The sequence below is a fragment of the Ovis canadensis genome, chromosome 18 (assembly GCF_042477335.2).
Source record: "Ovis canadensis isolate MfBH-ARS-UI-01 breed Bighorn chromosome 18, ARS-UI_OviCan_v2, whole genome shotgun sequence".
NCBI lineage: Eukaryota > Metazoa > Chordata > Mammalia > Artiodactyla > Bovidae > Ovis > Ovis canadensis.
In genome coordinates, this window is record NC_091262.1 from 20,531,890 (window position 1) to 20,548,326 (window position 16,437).

A 16,437-nucleotide genomic window follows, 5' to 3' on the forward strand; every position below is an offset into this window, starting at 1 on the left:
TTGCTTTAGGCTAATGCTTCGAAATAAAAGGAGACATCCATTAATGAGTTAACTCCTTCTAAAGAGAATTTGGGGAAATAATTTAGGAAAGCGAGAGGTGGGAAGGCCATGGGAAAGGTTGTCTTTGCTGATTTATGTGCCCCGATGGATAAAGTTACCACATAAGGGTTTCCTTACAGCCTTCCTGCTTTTCTCAGACTCACTCTCAGTCAGTCTTAAATTCTTAAAATTCCATCATCTGATATAGCCAAAGAGAGGGGGCAGCACTTCATTCCATCCCTGAAAAGCACACTGTCCTCCCCCTGGGAACCCTGTTTCTTTAGAAACGCGTCTTTCTCCTGGTGAATCCACCGAGGCTGCCGCTGTGCCCAGCCCGATGTCTCAGGTCACCAACATGGCAAGCCGAGGCTCTGCCAGTTTGAGGTGATGGTTATTGTTGGTTGTAGTAAATTTTAAAATGGATTTTAGCACAGCTATTTTCCTTTACCTCCAAGTAGGTTTTTCTGAAAACTCTGGTGGTGGTAAGCACCTTTTCTTTAGCCTATTGATACCTGCAAGTTTTCCTTCTGCTTGAGGATACACTTTTTCCCCCAGGTTGAGCAAGTGATATAGATAGAGGAGAGAGCTAGCAGGAGAGTTCAATTAATTTTTATTAGGAATTATTACATGACATGATTACCTGTCAGTTGTGTGTTAACTAAAAGTATTAGGCACTCAAGTGTAGCTGAAATTAAAGTGTGATTTTTATTTGCAAAAATATTTATGACGTATTTCTTATTATCTGAATCTTGTGTGCAGCCTGAAGCCCCAGTGGGGTCTTCTTACAGATAGATGCATATCATCTTTTAGGTGTGTGGGCCACTTCCAGGCTCAGCGAAGCTTCAGGCCTCGCCTGATCTTCGTACTTTATTTGTCAGGGGATGGCAGTGGTGAGCCTGCTGATCGTCAGTTGTCCTGGTAGCTCTGAGGAGACTGAGCGTCCAGCCGTGGATTTCTTCCTGCCGTTGCTGGGGGCCTCTCTCTCTAGCTGGAGCACTTGGGAACCGAGCTTCTCTTCACAAGAGCTGTGTTCCTTTGACTGCCTTCCTCACCCATGACCAAAATGGTCTGGGGAACCTTGCTTGTGATGAGTGCCCCTGCATCTGGCTTTGGATCGGGTGTGACCAGTAGCAACTCAATTCTGTATTTCTCCTCCTCAGACTTAGGAAGGAGGTTAGGTCCAGCCTCTTCACCTGCTCCTCTCACTCCTATAGGAAGAGTCACACAGATACAGAGAACAAACGCGGGGTTACCAGCAGGGGAGGGGGAAAGGGGTGGGGAGTATAGGGATAGGCGATTAGGAGGTACAAACTATTACGTATAAAATGAGCTACAGGAATAAAATGTACAACACAGAGGACATAGCTGATCTTTTAGAATAACTACAAATGGACTATAACCTGTAAAAACTGTGGGGATTTCCATGGTGGTCCAGTGGTTAGGAATACAGGGGATGCAGTTTTGATCCCTGGTCACGGAATTAAGATCCCACAAGCCACGTGGTGTGGCCAAAAAAGTGAACCGTAAAAACTATGAATCACAATATGTACACCTAAAACTACAAAGAATGCACAGTAAACTTTAAAAAGAGCCAATCTTCCACTCAAACCTTAAAAAAGAAGGGAAAGGAAGAGTCCAAAGGAGGCAGAACAGAAGGGAAGATGATAAACAGATGAATGCCAGCAGTGCTGAGTGAACTTTGCAGAGAGCCACAGGGAAAGAAAAGGAGCATGCCATGGGCATGACAAAGAGTCCGATTTCTGATGAAGAAAGATCAGACAGGCTTCTGAGAAGAGGTAGCTTTGGAGACGGGCCTTGGGGGGTTTCCGGAAACGCTCAGAGAGCAGAGGGTGAAGAAAGGCGTTTCAGGCCAGCAGCAGCAGAGGCAACGAGCTGGGGCGTCCTGGGACCTGTTTGGCAAAAAATGCTGGAGAGGTAGGTGGCATTAGGATTACGTAAGCTGCTATGCATCCAGGTGTGGAGGTTCTAATTTGGATAGGCAGTGGAGCCTATTCAGGACGTTTGAGTTACCCGAGTGTTAGTAGAACCTTTCACTTCCATGTGCTTTTGCTGTAAGCCAGGATGACTTTTACCCCAGGGGTTCCCACACTTTGCAATATATAAGAGTCATCAGGGGCTTTTAAGGAATCCTGATGTGCAAGCTGTAGTCCATCCCAATTCATTCAGAACCTTTAAGGGTGGGATCCAAGCATCAGTGCTTTTCTAAAGATTGCCAGGTAATTTCAGTGTGTGGCCAAATTGGAAACCGCTGCTTTACCCCTTTATTTCTTCTTCTCATAAGCATGTCCCCAAACTTTGATTTTTTGCCTAGATATTTTCTTGTCCCATTGTTGTCTTAAAGTATGATTTTTCTTATACCTCTCATGACCAAATAAGTGCTTCCACTTGGTCCACTGGGAAGAAAGTTTTATAGCCTTTTGTTTTGATGCTGGACAGACAGATTGGTAGTACATACATCCTTTTTATGTCTCACCCTTTGCTTTCCAAACTGCAACTGAGACCTGTCCCCAAATGTCTCCTGAGTAGCCCAGACTACAAAGTCAAGTCCAGAATGTGAAATTCAAGAGCGTTACCTGGAGTAGACCTCTTATTCCTCACTCAGAGTGAGCTGATTCTAGAATCTGACGTCCAGGACCGTGATGGACACGGCAAAATCACATGGGAACAGGTGGCAGGGCTGCTTGTCTCTGGATAAAGGGGCCAGACAACATAGGCAGTCTAAAGTTAAGCCAGCAGAATTCAGGTGGCCAGCACTTCCTTGAGGACATCACTCTGTGTAAGGTGGTGTGTTTCTGGAGCCTTAGACATGAAGACCAAAGTTCTGCTGTTTTGGAAGGAAGTGAATTTTGGAATACACATGTACAAGATTTCTATGAAATGGCTAATTTGTAAGCCCTTGAAAAAGAAGATATTTCTGTTATCTGAAAAAATTTTGAACGACCCTGTTTTGTGATAGCATCAGATAAATGAGTTAAAATCTCAGATTTGTTGGTGCCACCTAGGATAGTCGCCCTGAAAAGAATAAGAGTTAGACGGAGGTGGTGGGTTATAAGGATCGGAGTCTTGGATGCAGTCAGGCGTCTCTACTCAAGTCTCTACCACTTGGCTTTGCAACACTCTGTGCTTTGTCCTATCTTCTTGCAACTCTAAGATTAGGTTGCAACATGGCTGTACTTTAACACTTCTTTGGCACTTCCAAAAAATGTACACTCAGTCGTGTGACTCAGCAGTTCCAGGATCTACCCCAGTATCTACCCAAGAGAAATGAAAACATGCCCCCACAAGACTCATAGGCGTATTATTCATGATACCATCCCCCCTCACCCCACAGCAAATAAAAGCCCCACTGGAAGCAGTCCAAATGTCCATCAGCAGATGAGTGGATAAATAAAACGTGGCGCAATGGGCTCCTGCCCAACAATAGTGTCACAACAGGAGTGAACCTCAGAAACATCAGGTTCAGTGAAAAAAAGCCAGACACGAGAGACTCCGCGTTGTAGATTCCATTAATGGGTGATTTCTGGAAAAGGGAAAACTGTGGAGACAGAAAGCCGTGAAGGGCTGGGGGTGGAATCAGAGGTTGAGCACCACTGGGAACGAAGAGCTTTGGAAGTGCTGAGAGAGCGAGGAGGGGTGGAGAGGCTCCGACACTGCCTCGTGGGGATGGCTGGACCCCTGTGTGAGTTTACTGAGCTCCGGAACTGTAAAAGCTTACAATGACTGGATTTTTTGGGTAGATAAATTATACCTCAGTAAAGCTGTTTTTGAAACACTCAAAGAGGAAACATTTTTAGAGTATCTGTTTGGTTCTAGAGACACGTGAATATAAATTCCTACCCTTGCTGAACCCCCGAGGCTGGTGTAAATATTGAACTTCGGAGGAGATTTGGACGTAGTCGAAAGCAGTCTGTTGCAAACGACGGATTAGAGGCAGCCTCTGTGCAAAGACCAAGCCCTCCATCGGCTGCGGAGTGCTGGAGACAGCCTCCATGTGCTGGGTTCTGATGCCCCCTAGAGACCGCAGGGAAGAGGCTGCGGTTTTTTTCTCTGAGAAATAAAGGGAATGGTGATTGCTTTTTTCCAGTCTGTCAGTGAAGTTTGGAAAGGGGGAGAGTGTTCATTCCTGCCCCGCCCTCCCCCCAGCCCCATCTGTCCCAGCTGGGGAGAAGCTGAAGAAATGCTTTGCCTAGAGTTGCTGCCTAGTAAGACTGGAGATGACGCTCCAGCCCTGGACCTGGCGTTGTCTTCTAAGTACGAGGAGAATCCCCAGCGCTGTACCTTCCTCTGCTTCCCGGTCCTTCCTGCCCTTCATCTGAGCAGGCGGGGAGGTGGTGGTGGTGACAACTCAGAGGAAAGAGAGCCCTGAGACTGGGGCCATACAGAAAACAGGCGTACAGTATGCGCTGGGCATGTAGAATGTTGATGCAGGTAATATGTGGATGTCTTCAAGGAGATAACCTCCCATGGGGGGCCCCCCCCAAGCATAGGAACAAACATTTTTTGCAACGATTAAGAAGAGCTAAGGACAGGACACTAACACAGATAAAATCCAGGCACCACGGAGTCTGCGTAAGGGACAGAAAAATAACCAGATAGTTTTTAAAAATACATTTTGAATGTGAAGGCAGTCATCTTAGAAACAATTAGGAAATCACATTTATGGAACAATTGAGTTAAACAGCCAGTTCCTTTAGGAAACAATAAAATCTAAGTGTGTTTATGTGAGTGTTGAAGATGTGCAGACAAGTTTCTGCCTTTTCCTACCTCTTAATCCTCACCTGATCTTGGCAGGAATGTGAGGGCAGCGGGGCGCCAGCTGTGGCTGGGAAAACAAGAACAGTATTGACGGGCAGCTCGTGAATGGCTTGGTTATTATTGTGAGGAGGGTTTTATTTTTATTTTCTGTCGCTTACTCCAGCTCCATAACGACCGGGTTTTATTGATATTGGTATCCTGGCTCCAGGCCTTCTCAGTGTTGTTAAAAAATGTTTATGTTTACTGTAGAAAGATAATCTCGCTTTTCAAAGTGATTAATCACATACACAGAATTTCAGTGTGCCTGCCATTCATTTGTCAAATTCCTGATTTATAATTCATGCTCCCTCCCCTGGGGAGAAGATGTTTTGTTCAGAAGGTATTTTCGGTCGGGTTATGTTCCCTGCTAGTGAAATTAGTTTACTAAAATAAAAGCCTCATCTTAGGTTGAGTCAGAAGTTTGACCTGGGTAATTGGCCTTTACTCCCGGCTTAGAGGTTTCTGCACCAACAAGGAGATTTTGTCCCTAGCGGTTCCGACCTGGGCGCCTGGGAGCCGCCAGACCCACAGGGTTTGTGTTGACACCTCAGAGCATCCTTCAGAGCTGGGACTAGCCCGACGGCCCGTAATGGCAGGCATCCGACTCCACCTGCGGACACCCCTCCTCCAGGCAGCGGCCCCAGCAGCCTGGCAAGGGGGGATCAGACACAGGGAGGAGGGGCACGGGGAACACCCGCCCGCACACGTGGCCTTGTGTTGCCTAGCCTGAGCCTCGGTTCCTTTGGACAATATTTCACATCCATTTTCCAGCATATTCCTATGTTGGGGAGCAAGCTCTCGCTGGAAGAAAAGGATTTGTTGGCCTGACCATTTCTGCCGCCTGACTGGGTGGCCCTGGATGTATCTGAGGCCTCAGGTGGGTCTGAAAGGAGCCCCTCTTGGCCCCGAGCTGCCGCCTTTGGGCCCGCGGGCTCCCTGTGCCCCTCATCCACCCCGGCCCCGCGGGGTGCAGCCCAGGGCTCCTGCGGGGCTGGGCCTCAGGCTGGGGCAGGTGCCCCCTGGGCGCGGCGGCTCCTCCTGGGCCCTGCAGGCCCGCAGGGCGCTCGGGTGACGCCGTTCCTCCGCCTGCTGACCCGTGAGTGACGGATGGAACTGCAGAAAGAGCTGAGGACCTGCGTGCGTGCGCGCAGCTCGTGGACCGCACTGCTCGTCCTGGACCCTGTCTCGGAATGCCCCGGGAACTCCGGGGGAGACGGGGAGACGTGTGGGCGGGACCCGGGCTTCCGCTTAGCTTAGCCTGTGGGCTGACTGGCGGGTCGAGGTCCAAACCTCACCGGGCGCCAGGAGGTGCCCAGCGCACCCCGCCCCAGGGCAGAGAAGCGCTCTGGGCTTCCGCCTGGTCCGTCCTGCCCTGGGAACGGGGGCCGGGGTTCTTCTCTGCTCTGTGTGTTGGATCCCTGAGTGGGTCTTGGAAACCACACACCAGGTGGCACCAGTGCCTAGACTCAGTTTTGTAGAGGGCGCTGGAGCAAACCCCAGAAGGAAACAGGCTGGGGCGGGGGCAGGCAGGGGAGGGGCCTGAGGTCTCCGGGGAGCAGACCGGTCGGTGCCAGGACCCTGCCCGCCTGGTGTGCAGAGGCGTGCAGACCCCGGGCTGGAGCTGTCCGCTCGCCTGCTGCCCCGAGGTGGTGGGGGCGGGGATGGTTTCTAGGGAGACCCAGGCTAGTGGCTGCCCAGGCTGGCTGTCCCCCCGCCTCGCCTTCAGAGGCAGCCGTGTCTGCTGCTTCTGGGTCCACCCACCCGGATGGACGTCTAGCCTGGTCAGCTTTGGAGCCCCCGCCCCTCATGGTGCTCAGCTCAGTACAGTATGCGCTGGGCATGTAGCGCATCTGTTAGACCAGTGCCTCTCCAGGTGTGACCCCAGCACGTACAGCGTTATCATCCCCTGAGCGCTGGTTAAAAATGCAGATCCTCAACCCCCTAGGCCTGCTCAGGAGAAAACCCCAGGGTGGGGCCCAGCCCCCAGCCCCCAGCCCCCAGCCCTCTGAAAATCAGGTTTGGTGCCCTGAACTTGTTGGACACTGAGTTGCTGTCGCCTGGATGGGTGGCCTGGGGAGTTGCCCTTCAGGGGCCATTTCTTCTCCCCCACCTTCTCCAGTGACCAAAGTGGAGACTTTTCAGGGTGGGCTGCATCTGGAGGAGGCACTGACGTTTCCTCTCCTCCCCGCTGAGCTGCACGGAGGGGATGGGATAGGATTTAACCCCGAGGATAATGGCAGGCTTTCTACAGCAAATATGTAAGCTGTTCCGGTTGAGTAACAGAGCATATCTGTTCTCCCGCGGACTGATTTCAAGTGCGTTGTACATACTCTGCTTGAGAGAAATAACCAGAGGCGTTTCTAGAGAATGATTTGAGTAGCAGCCTCTAGTCTGAGAAGCCTAATCGGGGTTATCAAATTAGTGTTTTATCTGTTTTGACATTATCCTTGAATCATATTGTTGCCATTGTTAACAGGGACTCTTCCTGCTTAGATACTGTTAATTCCATGTCTGATCGGCAGAGGCGCTGTTTTCTGGAGCCAGGTGGTGAAGAGTCCCAGAGCAGGGCGGCTGGAGGAGGCAAAGGGTACGGGTCTGAGGCTGATCTCTCTGCTTCCAGGAACTACTCCTTCTACGTCCTTGACAACCAGAACCTGCAGCAGCTGTGGGACTGGGACCACCGCAACCTGACCATCAAAGCTGGGAAAATGTACTTCGCGTTCAATCCCAAGCTGTGTGTCTCGGAGATTTACCGCATGGAGGAAGTGACGGGGACTAAGGGGCGCCAGAGCAAAGGCGACATAAACACCAGGAACAACGGGGAGAGAGCCTCCTGTGAGTGCGACCTCCCACACTGCGCGGTGGCTTCTGTTCGTGGCCCCTCCTCACTTCACGCAGGCCCCTTAAACCGACACCCGGACATCTTCAAAGGCAGTAGTGAGGCAGATTCGTATTAGTAAATTTTCAGTAGCATCTATCTGTGTATAAACGTTTATAAATGGCTTTTCGCTTAGATTTTAAAGAGGGGCTTACAGAATACACAGAGTTAAGCATCTTTAATGCTCAGGCAGACTGTTGGATTGTTTTCCAGGGGAGAGCTGGTCCTCTCCAGCCCTGGGAGGGAGTGAGCCTAGGCCTGAGTCTCCGGGGTGGAGGGGAGGTCTGAGGGCAGGGAGGCTCAGCTGCAGCCCCTGTGGCCATGGGCCCCCAACCTGGATCCTGGTCCCAGCACAGCATGAAAAATGGAGAGAGACTGCCTCCCTGAATTGATAACTGCTTTTTAAATTTAGGACAGTATAATTATAATCTTATATTGGTTATATGACTTCTGCTTGAAGGTTTTGCCTCTGAGTGGTGAGTTTCTCACCTAACCTTGTATGTAAAACTGTTTTTAAAAACGGTGTGCCTCTGTGTGGCTGGATCAGGTTATGAAGGTAAATGCTCTCTCCACCATTGGCTTTTGATAAGGGACAATATGCAAAAAAACATAGACTAGCCCCTGTGATCCGGGGTGGTTTGCACACACACACACTGGCCAGAGAGAATCTTAGAGACTGTCAGCACTGGACTTCATTTTGTGGGCTTGGGATTCACCCTGTAGACTCTCGAGTTGCCCAGGAAGGGATTTTAGAGGAGAGAAACCCGACGCAGAGCTGGAGGGCCTTCTTCCTGCACGCCACACGCCCCCTCGCCACGCTCCTGTTTAGACCATCGCAGAGTGGATGTCGCATAGCTCTCTCAAAGTGTTTTTCTGCTGAGAGGCAGCCAGTCTGACCTGTTGGATCATGAATACAGTAGCCATTTATTGTCTTTGGGGGGAGAAAAATGATGTTTCCTCTGTAAATAACATTTTAGCGGAAACTGCAGCATTTTTTCCATCTCAATCCATCACGTTTTGCCCCACAGACATCTTGGGTTGTAACTGTTGCTGGCCTCTGCTTCACCTCCCAAGGGTGGAGGGTGCAGTGGGAGGGAGTCGGCAAACACAGGGCCAGGGGTGGGAAGGTCCATTCATAGGAGAGCTCGGGTCTCAGCCGGGCGGCTTCCGCAACCCTCCCTGAGTTCTCAGCTGTTTGAATCTGGTCTGGGAGCACGAGGGGACTTGGGACAGCCTCCCTGTGGTGCTCCCGGCCCAGGCTCCTCCCACAGAGGACGGGAGCCGTGCCGAGCGAGGTGGGCTCTGTTAGTGCCCGGTCCATTCCCCGCTACGCTCGGCACTGCTGGAGCCTCCAGGGAGTTCCTGGAGGTGTCGCACAGGAAGGTGTCAGTTCCAAGCTCAGACTAAGTAAAGTTCTCCTCCTGTGGCACACCTGCCCCGTTACTGACGCGACCAGGCAGATCCGCAGTGGTGAGACAGGTGTCACCTTGTCTAAGAAGACTCGTCCAGCGTCAAGGTCCCCAGCCCCCTCGGTGGCCCACATCTCAGGCATGAACAGAGACAAGCTCCCTTGGTGCAGCCAGCAGTCCTCTTCCAGGTTATTAAGGATTTCCCACAGGTTCACATCCAGAGCCCCTCGTAAGCGAAAGCAAAGGACAGAGCCCCTTGCAGGCCCTGTAGTGCAGTGTTTGGGTCCTTAGTGGAGACAGCAGGGTCACTGAGACGTTCCAACAGGGGCTTTGCACGCACAGCCAGCTTTGGGGGAGAGGGTCATGGTGCCGGGCAGGTGAGCCCGCGGGAGGGAGGGAGGGGAGGGCGGAGATCGCAGTCCCTCACGCGTGTGCCTCTGCCCCAGGTGAAAGTGACGTCCTGCATTTCACCTCCACCACCACGTCGAAGAACCGAATCATCATCACCTGGCACCGGTACCGGCCCCCCGACTACCGGGACCTCATCAGCTTCACCGTCTACTACAAGGAAGCGTGAGTGTCTGCGCTGCGGATGTCCTTCTGTGGGCAGGCTTCATCCTCCCCCCACCCCCGCTGTCCGGTGACAGCCACAACCACCAGTGACAGCTGTAAATGAAAAAGTGTTTTCTCAACGCCTTTCCTTCTCCAGGGGGTGTTTAGAGATGCTTGAATTTAAAAAGTCCAAAGCGAAAAACTTAGTGACTTAGGTCAGTCCAAACATTCAGAAGCTGGGATGGAGCGTGTGGTGGCGGCATCATTGTAGCCTTGGTGCCCTCTAACCCATAGTCCACAGACACCTGAGTCGGGGTGCTCAGCCCCCCTCGAGGTGACCCTCAGAGGAGTCCGTAGTCTTCTCCCGTCACTCTCTGTGGCCCCTCCCCAGATGTGGCCCTCCACTGTAGATCGTAAACCCTCCAAACTAGGGGTGGAGACTGGAGAGAGACTGACCTCCCTGTCCCGAACCTTTCAGGATCTCTCCCAGAATCTGCCAGGGGCATTTCTTGTCCTTCAGGGGACACCTGCCTGCCCGGGCAGCCAGCACGTCTCTCCTGATGGCAGGGATGTCTTCTTGGTCTGCCCTTCCCTTCCGGTGCCTCCTGCATCCGGGTGGTTGCCTGGGCCTCTTAGTCACCCTCTTCACCCACCTTGATGCCTCTCCCGGTGCCTGGCTTCTCTGGAGCTGGAACCAGAGCCATGGTGGCAGCATCTGGTACCCCTTCTCCTGCCACAGCTGGGGCCCTGGGAGTGTCGTGCCCATGAGAAGGCGCAGATGCAGGATTCTCAGGCATTCACCGTCCCTGCATGTGGGAGTCATTCATCCGCTGTCACGACGATTGGGAGGGGTGTGTGAATGCCGGTTTCAGAAACCAGTGGCGGTCCAGCCCTTCCATCTGAGGGGCGTGGGATCCCTGTCCAGCTCCGCATCTGTGCAGAACCACCGTCCTCTTTGACAGTCCTACCAGTGCTCTGGCAGGGTCGGCTGGCACTTTCACCAAGGGGTTGACGTTAGTAGCTGAGATAACCTGGAAACTAAATATTTGAATGTGATAAAAATGCTTAAGCAATCAGAATTGTTTGTGAGCAAATTAGATTTTGGAGGCTGTATTTGAGAAGCCGTTTGTCTGTGGCAAAGGCATTTTCCTCCAGAAGTTATTCTTATCAATAACTGATGTTTGCATTAAGTGACTGCCCTTGTTTTTTCTTTATGGTGGAAAAAAAAATGCCACAGTGGGAAGAAAGGGAAAGAGTATTTGTATATACTCTTCAGGAGCAGTGTTTCCAATCTCAGTAATTACAGAACTTACTCTTCCTGAGGCAGAGGGTTTGATTCTATAGTATATAGAGAACCAACTGAGACCTGGAGTCCAGTAGCTTACTTTGATTCTATAAAGATCTAACTGCTGATATGTTTTACCTAGAATCCCCATTATGGAAAGTGGAAGGGGACACCCGGGGGAGGTTTCTTAGAGTCTCCACGTTAGCACTGTAAAGCACTGTCTGAGGTTCGTTGACTGTGTTTCAGCCCCTTTAAAAACGTCACGGAGTATGACGGGCAGGACGCCTGTGGCTCCAACAGCTGGAACATGGTGGACGTGGACCTCCCGCCCAACAAGGACGTGGAGCCTGGCATTTTGCTGCACGGGCTGAAGCCCTGGACGCAGTACGCCGTTTACGTGAAGGCCGTGACCCTCACCATGGTGGAGAACGACCACATCCGTGGGGCCAAGAGCGAGATCCTGTACATTCGCACCAATGCATCAGGTACCCACTCACGGCCCCCGCCTCATCAGCTCACATTCCTCGCTCAAGACAAGATATGCGCAGAGGGCTGTCCCTGAGCTGCGCCCATTGTCTCCCCCGTCCCGGGCCAGTGTGTTTTTCATTTGTATGCCTTCTCAGTATATCAGTATAATACCTTAGCAGTATCATTTTTTTTCCCTACTCCCAATACCCCAGCCTGTTCCAGGACATCTTCTCTGGACTTGGGACCCTCTTCCATCATCATTCTGATTGTCCTGGACCAGTGAGCCCAGGTCCCCCAGGGTGCTGGGTTGGTTTCTTTGGGAGGCCCCAACAGGATACAGTCCCCTGGGTTCCCCTTCTTGTTTATTTGGATAGTTGGACCTCTGGGAACTGAAGCCCTGCTGGTTGGTGTTCCAGTTTATCTTGGGCTCACTGGCTTCTCGCCTTCATCCTGTAGCGCCTAGGGTTCCAAGTAAACAAACACAAGTTGAAAAGCATGAGAGGAACCACGTGGTAGACACTGCAAATGATTGCTGATGAAAATGTGCCTCCTTCTCCCCCGATCACCATTTTCTAAACTACCTCATTTCTCAACTCCAGAGTCTGAAACTAATGCGAGCAAACGTTTGTGTCACTTTTCCAAGTGTATAAATACCAGGTTAGAAGTAGGGAAATGCACATCATTTTAAAAGGCACTTAAACATTCTTTGATGATAGCCATTGTTACAATGCGTAGGCTGTTACAACACATATAAGCTAGCACAAAGTGAATTTAAATGGCAAAGAGGGAGAGGAAAAATGTTGGTCAGGAAATCCTTTTGCTCATGTTCTCCTGCCTCCTCCTCCCCTCCCCTGTTCCATCCCAATGCTTTTCTAAGTGGCTGTGATCATGTCACTGATGGTACAGCATTTGTATCAATAAATGTGATGCAGGCTTCTGATTCTAGGCCTGGGATGACGTAGCAGAGGCTCAAGGAAACAGAACAAGTTGTTCAGCCTAAAAATTTGGAAGTAATTCATTGTGACTAATTTAGGGAAAATAAAAATCTTTCTTTGCTATGACCAATTCTTAAGAAACTTGTTCCCTTTCCCCAAGGATGGAAAACAAAGCGCTGCACAAATTGAGTCAGTTTGCTCCATTTGGCGCCCATCCTTACAGGTGTCAGAGAATGGCTTAGTCCCCGGCTCCCGTGTTTTTGTGACACCTGTTATTGAAACATCTCGGGGTCATCTGTGTGTTTCTGAAATACTTATTCTAGGAAGCGCTAAAACGGCCTAGCATTTAGTAGTTAAACATTTTCCCAGAGGAAGTTAACATTAGTCATAACTTTTTTCTAACACCCTTCCCTGCAAGTGTTCAGAACCTCATGTATATGTTGTCCCTTAAGGTTTCAAATGTGAAAAGCAGCTCACTTAGGAAGCTCAGCTCAGTGCTCTGTGAGGACCTAGGGGTGAGATGGGGACGTGCGAGGGAGCCTCAAGAAGGAGCAGACATACATATACAAACAGCTAATTCATATTGTTGTATAGCAGACACTAACATGACATTGTAAAGCAGTTATACTCCAATTAAATTAAAAAAGCAGCTTACATGACCACATTGCTTAAGTGGCACATAATGAAGGTGTTTTTCGCACTTTGGTAAACCTACCAAAATCAATGCTTTTTTTGTGAACCTAATGAAAACAAGATTTCAGTGGTCCCTGGATGCATTTGCCCTTTATACACAATTCAGCTCTGGGTTTGGGATTTAGGGGCAACAGTTTGACCAGATTCTTATGCTTTGCCTGTAAATCGATATTCTTTTGATGGTAACAAGAGTCCATGACTTGAGATCAGGGCTTTATATGTGTTCCCGATATTTTTAGACTTCTCATAGTCATAACTCCATACTTCCACTGATTTGTGGTTATACAGTTGTCAGATTTACAGACCCTTTTTCATCGCCTTCTCCTCCAGAGCCCCCTGTGCCCCACCCCACACCCTCCATCACCCTTTTTACGTCCCCCTTTCATTTTGGCTTTTTCCTTTTTTATCAGAGATTCAAAACCTCAAATAAAATAGAAGTCAGTCAGTTTTTTTCTAATTTTTTAAAACTTTATTTTAATTGAAGGATAATTGCTTTATAATATTGTGTTGATTTCTGCCGTATATCCACATGAATCTGCCATAGGTAAACCTATCCCCTCCTCCCCCTTTGAAACCCCCCCCCCCGCACCCCACACACACTACACACACACACACACACAAGGCAGTTGGTCTTACCAGTTGCTGACACTGCCCGAGTTAAATGTCTTGGAGGATTGCAGCGCTGATACATGAGGGCAGTCCAGCATTTGCATTAACTATAGATTCTGAGTTGTCCCTCCCAACCCCGGCTGCATCCCCACCACCCTTTGCCGTGGACTGCTCAGTCCTGTTTGTCACCGCGGAGATGCCCTGAGAACAGATGCTGTAAAGGGAAAGTAAGACAGGTGGGAAAGGAGGTTCGGGTGGCGTCTTGTGTCTGTGTCCGCCGCCGAGTCCTGTCCAGGTCACACTCTGGTGGGTTTGCGCTGAGTGGCAGCCTGGGCCTCGGCTTCCTTGCATTTTCTGACGCATCCTCTGCCCCCTCCCAGTTCCTTCCATCCCCCTGGATGTCCTCTCGGCCTCAAACTCCTCTTCTCAGCTGATCGTGAAGTGGAACCCGCCCTCCCTGCCCAACGGCAACCTGAGCTACTACATCGTGCGCTGGCAGCGCCAGCCCCAGGATAGCTACCTGTACCGGCACAACTACTGCTCCAAAGGTGAGGGGGCGGCCGGGCGCGCCTGTGGGCAGTGAGCGGCAGCGGCGGTCCCGAGCCCGGGGGCGCGGGCTCTCCCCTCCCGGCAGCCCGTGTAACCTGGCTCGCACCGGGCCACTCTGTTCCGAGCAGACAAAATCCCCATCAGGAAGTACGCCGACGGCACCATCGACGTCGAGGAGGTGACGGAGAACCCCAAGACCGAGGTGTGCGGCGGGGAGAAAGGGCCGTGCTGCGCTTGCCCCAAAACCGAAGCCGAGAAGCAGGCGGAGAAGGAGGAGGCCGAGTACCGCAAGGTCTTCGAGAACTTCCTGCACAACGCCATCTTCGTGCCCAGGTACTGCTATCTTTGTGCCCAGGTACCACCATCTTGGTGCCCGGGCACCACCATCTTTGCACCCAGGCCATATGTCCTCCGCGGTGCTGGTGCCCCGACCCCAGCCCACCACGCGCAGGTTGACAGCCCAGAAGTGAGGCCCTGGGGGCCGTCACGGAGAAACCACAGGGCGGGCGACTGGCTGGGCAGATGGGCACTCAGCCCTGACGGCCGGGCCAGGAGCTCGCAGCCTGCGCTGTGGGGGCCGTCAGGGTGACAGGCGACAGCCGGCCAGCCCCCTGTGGGCTCAGGGAGCGGCAAGCAGCGGCCACGAGCAGACACCTGCCAGTGAAGGAGCCGGGGTTGGGGTCCTTCCTGCGCCTCCCTGCCAGACTGCCAGCCTGGCCAAGGAGGAGCAAAGTGAGAAGGAGAAACTCGGAGTCAGTTTTGAAAGGGCTCCACTTCAAAGCATAACCAAACACCACAGGGTCCCTTGAAAAAGTTTGTGAAGCCGTGCCAAAGACAGCCTTTCCAAGACAAACGGCTCGACCCCAGGGCATCTGTCTTCTCTGTTGCTCCGGCCGCCACTTCTGCCAAGTGGAGACAAAATGGATGAAAATAAATGTGTAGAGCAGAATTATTCAAGTTGCCAGAAGCTGGGAACAACCCATGTGTCCACCAGCAGATGAAGGGCTGAGCCAATGTGGTCTTTCCCTGCAGAGGAATATTATTCAACCATGTAAAGGAATGAAATTCTGAACACCACGAGTGAGCCTTGAAAACACTGTGCTGAGTGAAAGCAGCCAGATGCAGAGGGTGATATTACATGATTCCACGTGTGTGAAATATCCAGAACAGGCAAATTCATGGCAACGGAAAGTAGATTCCAGATTACCAAGTGCTGGCAGAGGGAAAATGAGGAGTTATTCCTTACTCTCTGTAGAACTTCTGTTTGGGGTGATGAAAGATTTTGGTGATGGTTACACAGCATTATGAATGTCATCAATGACACTGAATTTTACCTCTAAAAGTGGTTAAAATTACAAAGTTTTGTTAGCTTTTTTTTTTTAATTGTAAAAGTTTGTTTTACCACAACAAAAAAATAGTTAAAAAACAAAAAGAGAGGGACATTCAACAGGGCAGCCTTGTAGTGTCTGGGGAGGGAGATGGAAATGGGGTGGTGGCTGATAAGTGCCTTTTTCTTCCTGAAAAATTGTAGCACAGGGTTTAGAAACAACCTTGTGCCTGAAATCTGGGTAAAGGAGCAGGATCCAGGCCAGCGTTTTACCTGCAAGCCAGTTTCCCCACCCCCGTGGTGTCCCTGTTGCCAGCGCGTTCTCCTGGGCATCCGTCTTCTCCCAGCTCCCCACCCGCAGGGTACCAGCGGCCCTTGGCTTCTGTTTTATGCTGCATCTGCTTTGCCCGCAAAGGCTCTCTTAGGTTGTAGCAACAGAGGGTTTTAAGAGAGAGACTTCTATTTTCTGTCAAGTGACCTTCCTGGTATTTGTATACTAGTCAAAGATAGACATCTTACTTTAGAAGTCTTTAAAACAGGAAATCAAGACCTTTTAGAAGTGGAGGCACTAGCTTTTTCTTTTTCCCAGAATAAACTCTGGGTTGTTTAACTGCTTTCTTCCCCCTCCCTTCCTCTGCTGCCGTTGAAACCATAGCACCTCCCGGCCTGGCCCACCAGGGACATGTTCTGCTCACAGTGGGTGGTAGGGCTGCAGCTCATGTGTTAGACGAGATGTTCTGTATGTCGTGCGTGCTTTCAAGAATCAGGAAGTTTGAGGGAGGTTAGGAAAGAGCTCAAAGATGTTTTCAAACTAGAACCCAGGTTCAGTGGCTTTTCCACCACCCGTATTCATTAACAGTGAATTTGGGGCCTGGACC

The 16,437-nt window shown here is 50.8% G+C and overlaps 1 protein-coding gene across 1 annotated transcript in view; it reads left to right on the forward strand.

Annotated features, from left to right (window-relative positions):
* Positions 1-16,437, forward strand: part of IGF1R (insulin like growth factor 1 receptor) — a 298,490-nt gene that overhangs the window by 247,888 nt on the left and 34,165 nt on the right. Inside the window, exons 6-10 of the mRNA XM_069559224.1 lie at positions 7,475-7,689; positions 9,588-9,714; positions 11,225-11,463; positions 14,064-14,231; positions 14,361-14,565. Coding sequence (XP_069415325.1) covers positions 7,475-7,689; positions 9,588-9,714; positions 11,225-11,463; positions 14,064-14,231; positions 14,361-14,565 — 954 coding nt within the window. The remainder of the gene's footprint in view (positions 1-7,474; positions 7,690-9,587; positions 9,715-11,224; positions 11,464-14,063; positions 14,232-14,360; positions 14,566-16,437) is intronic.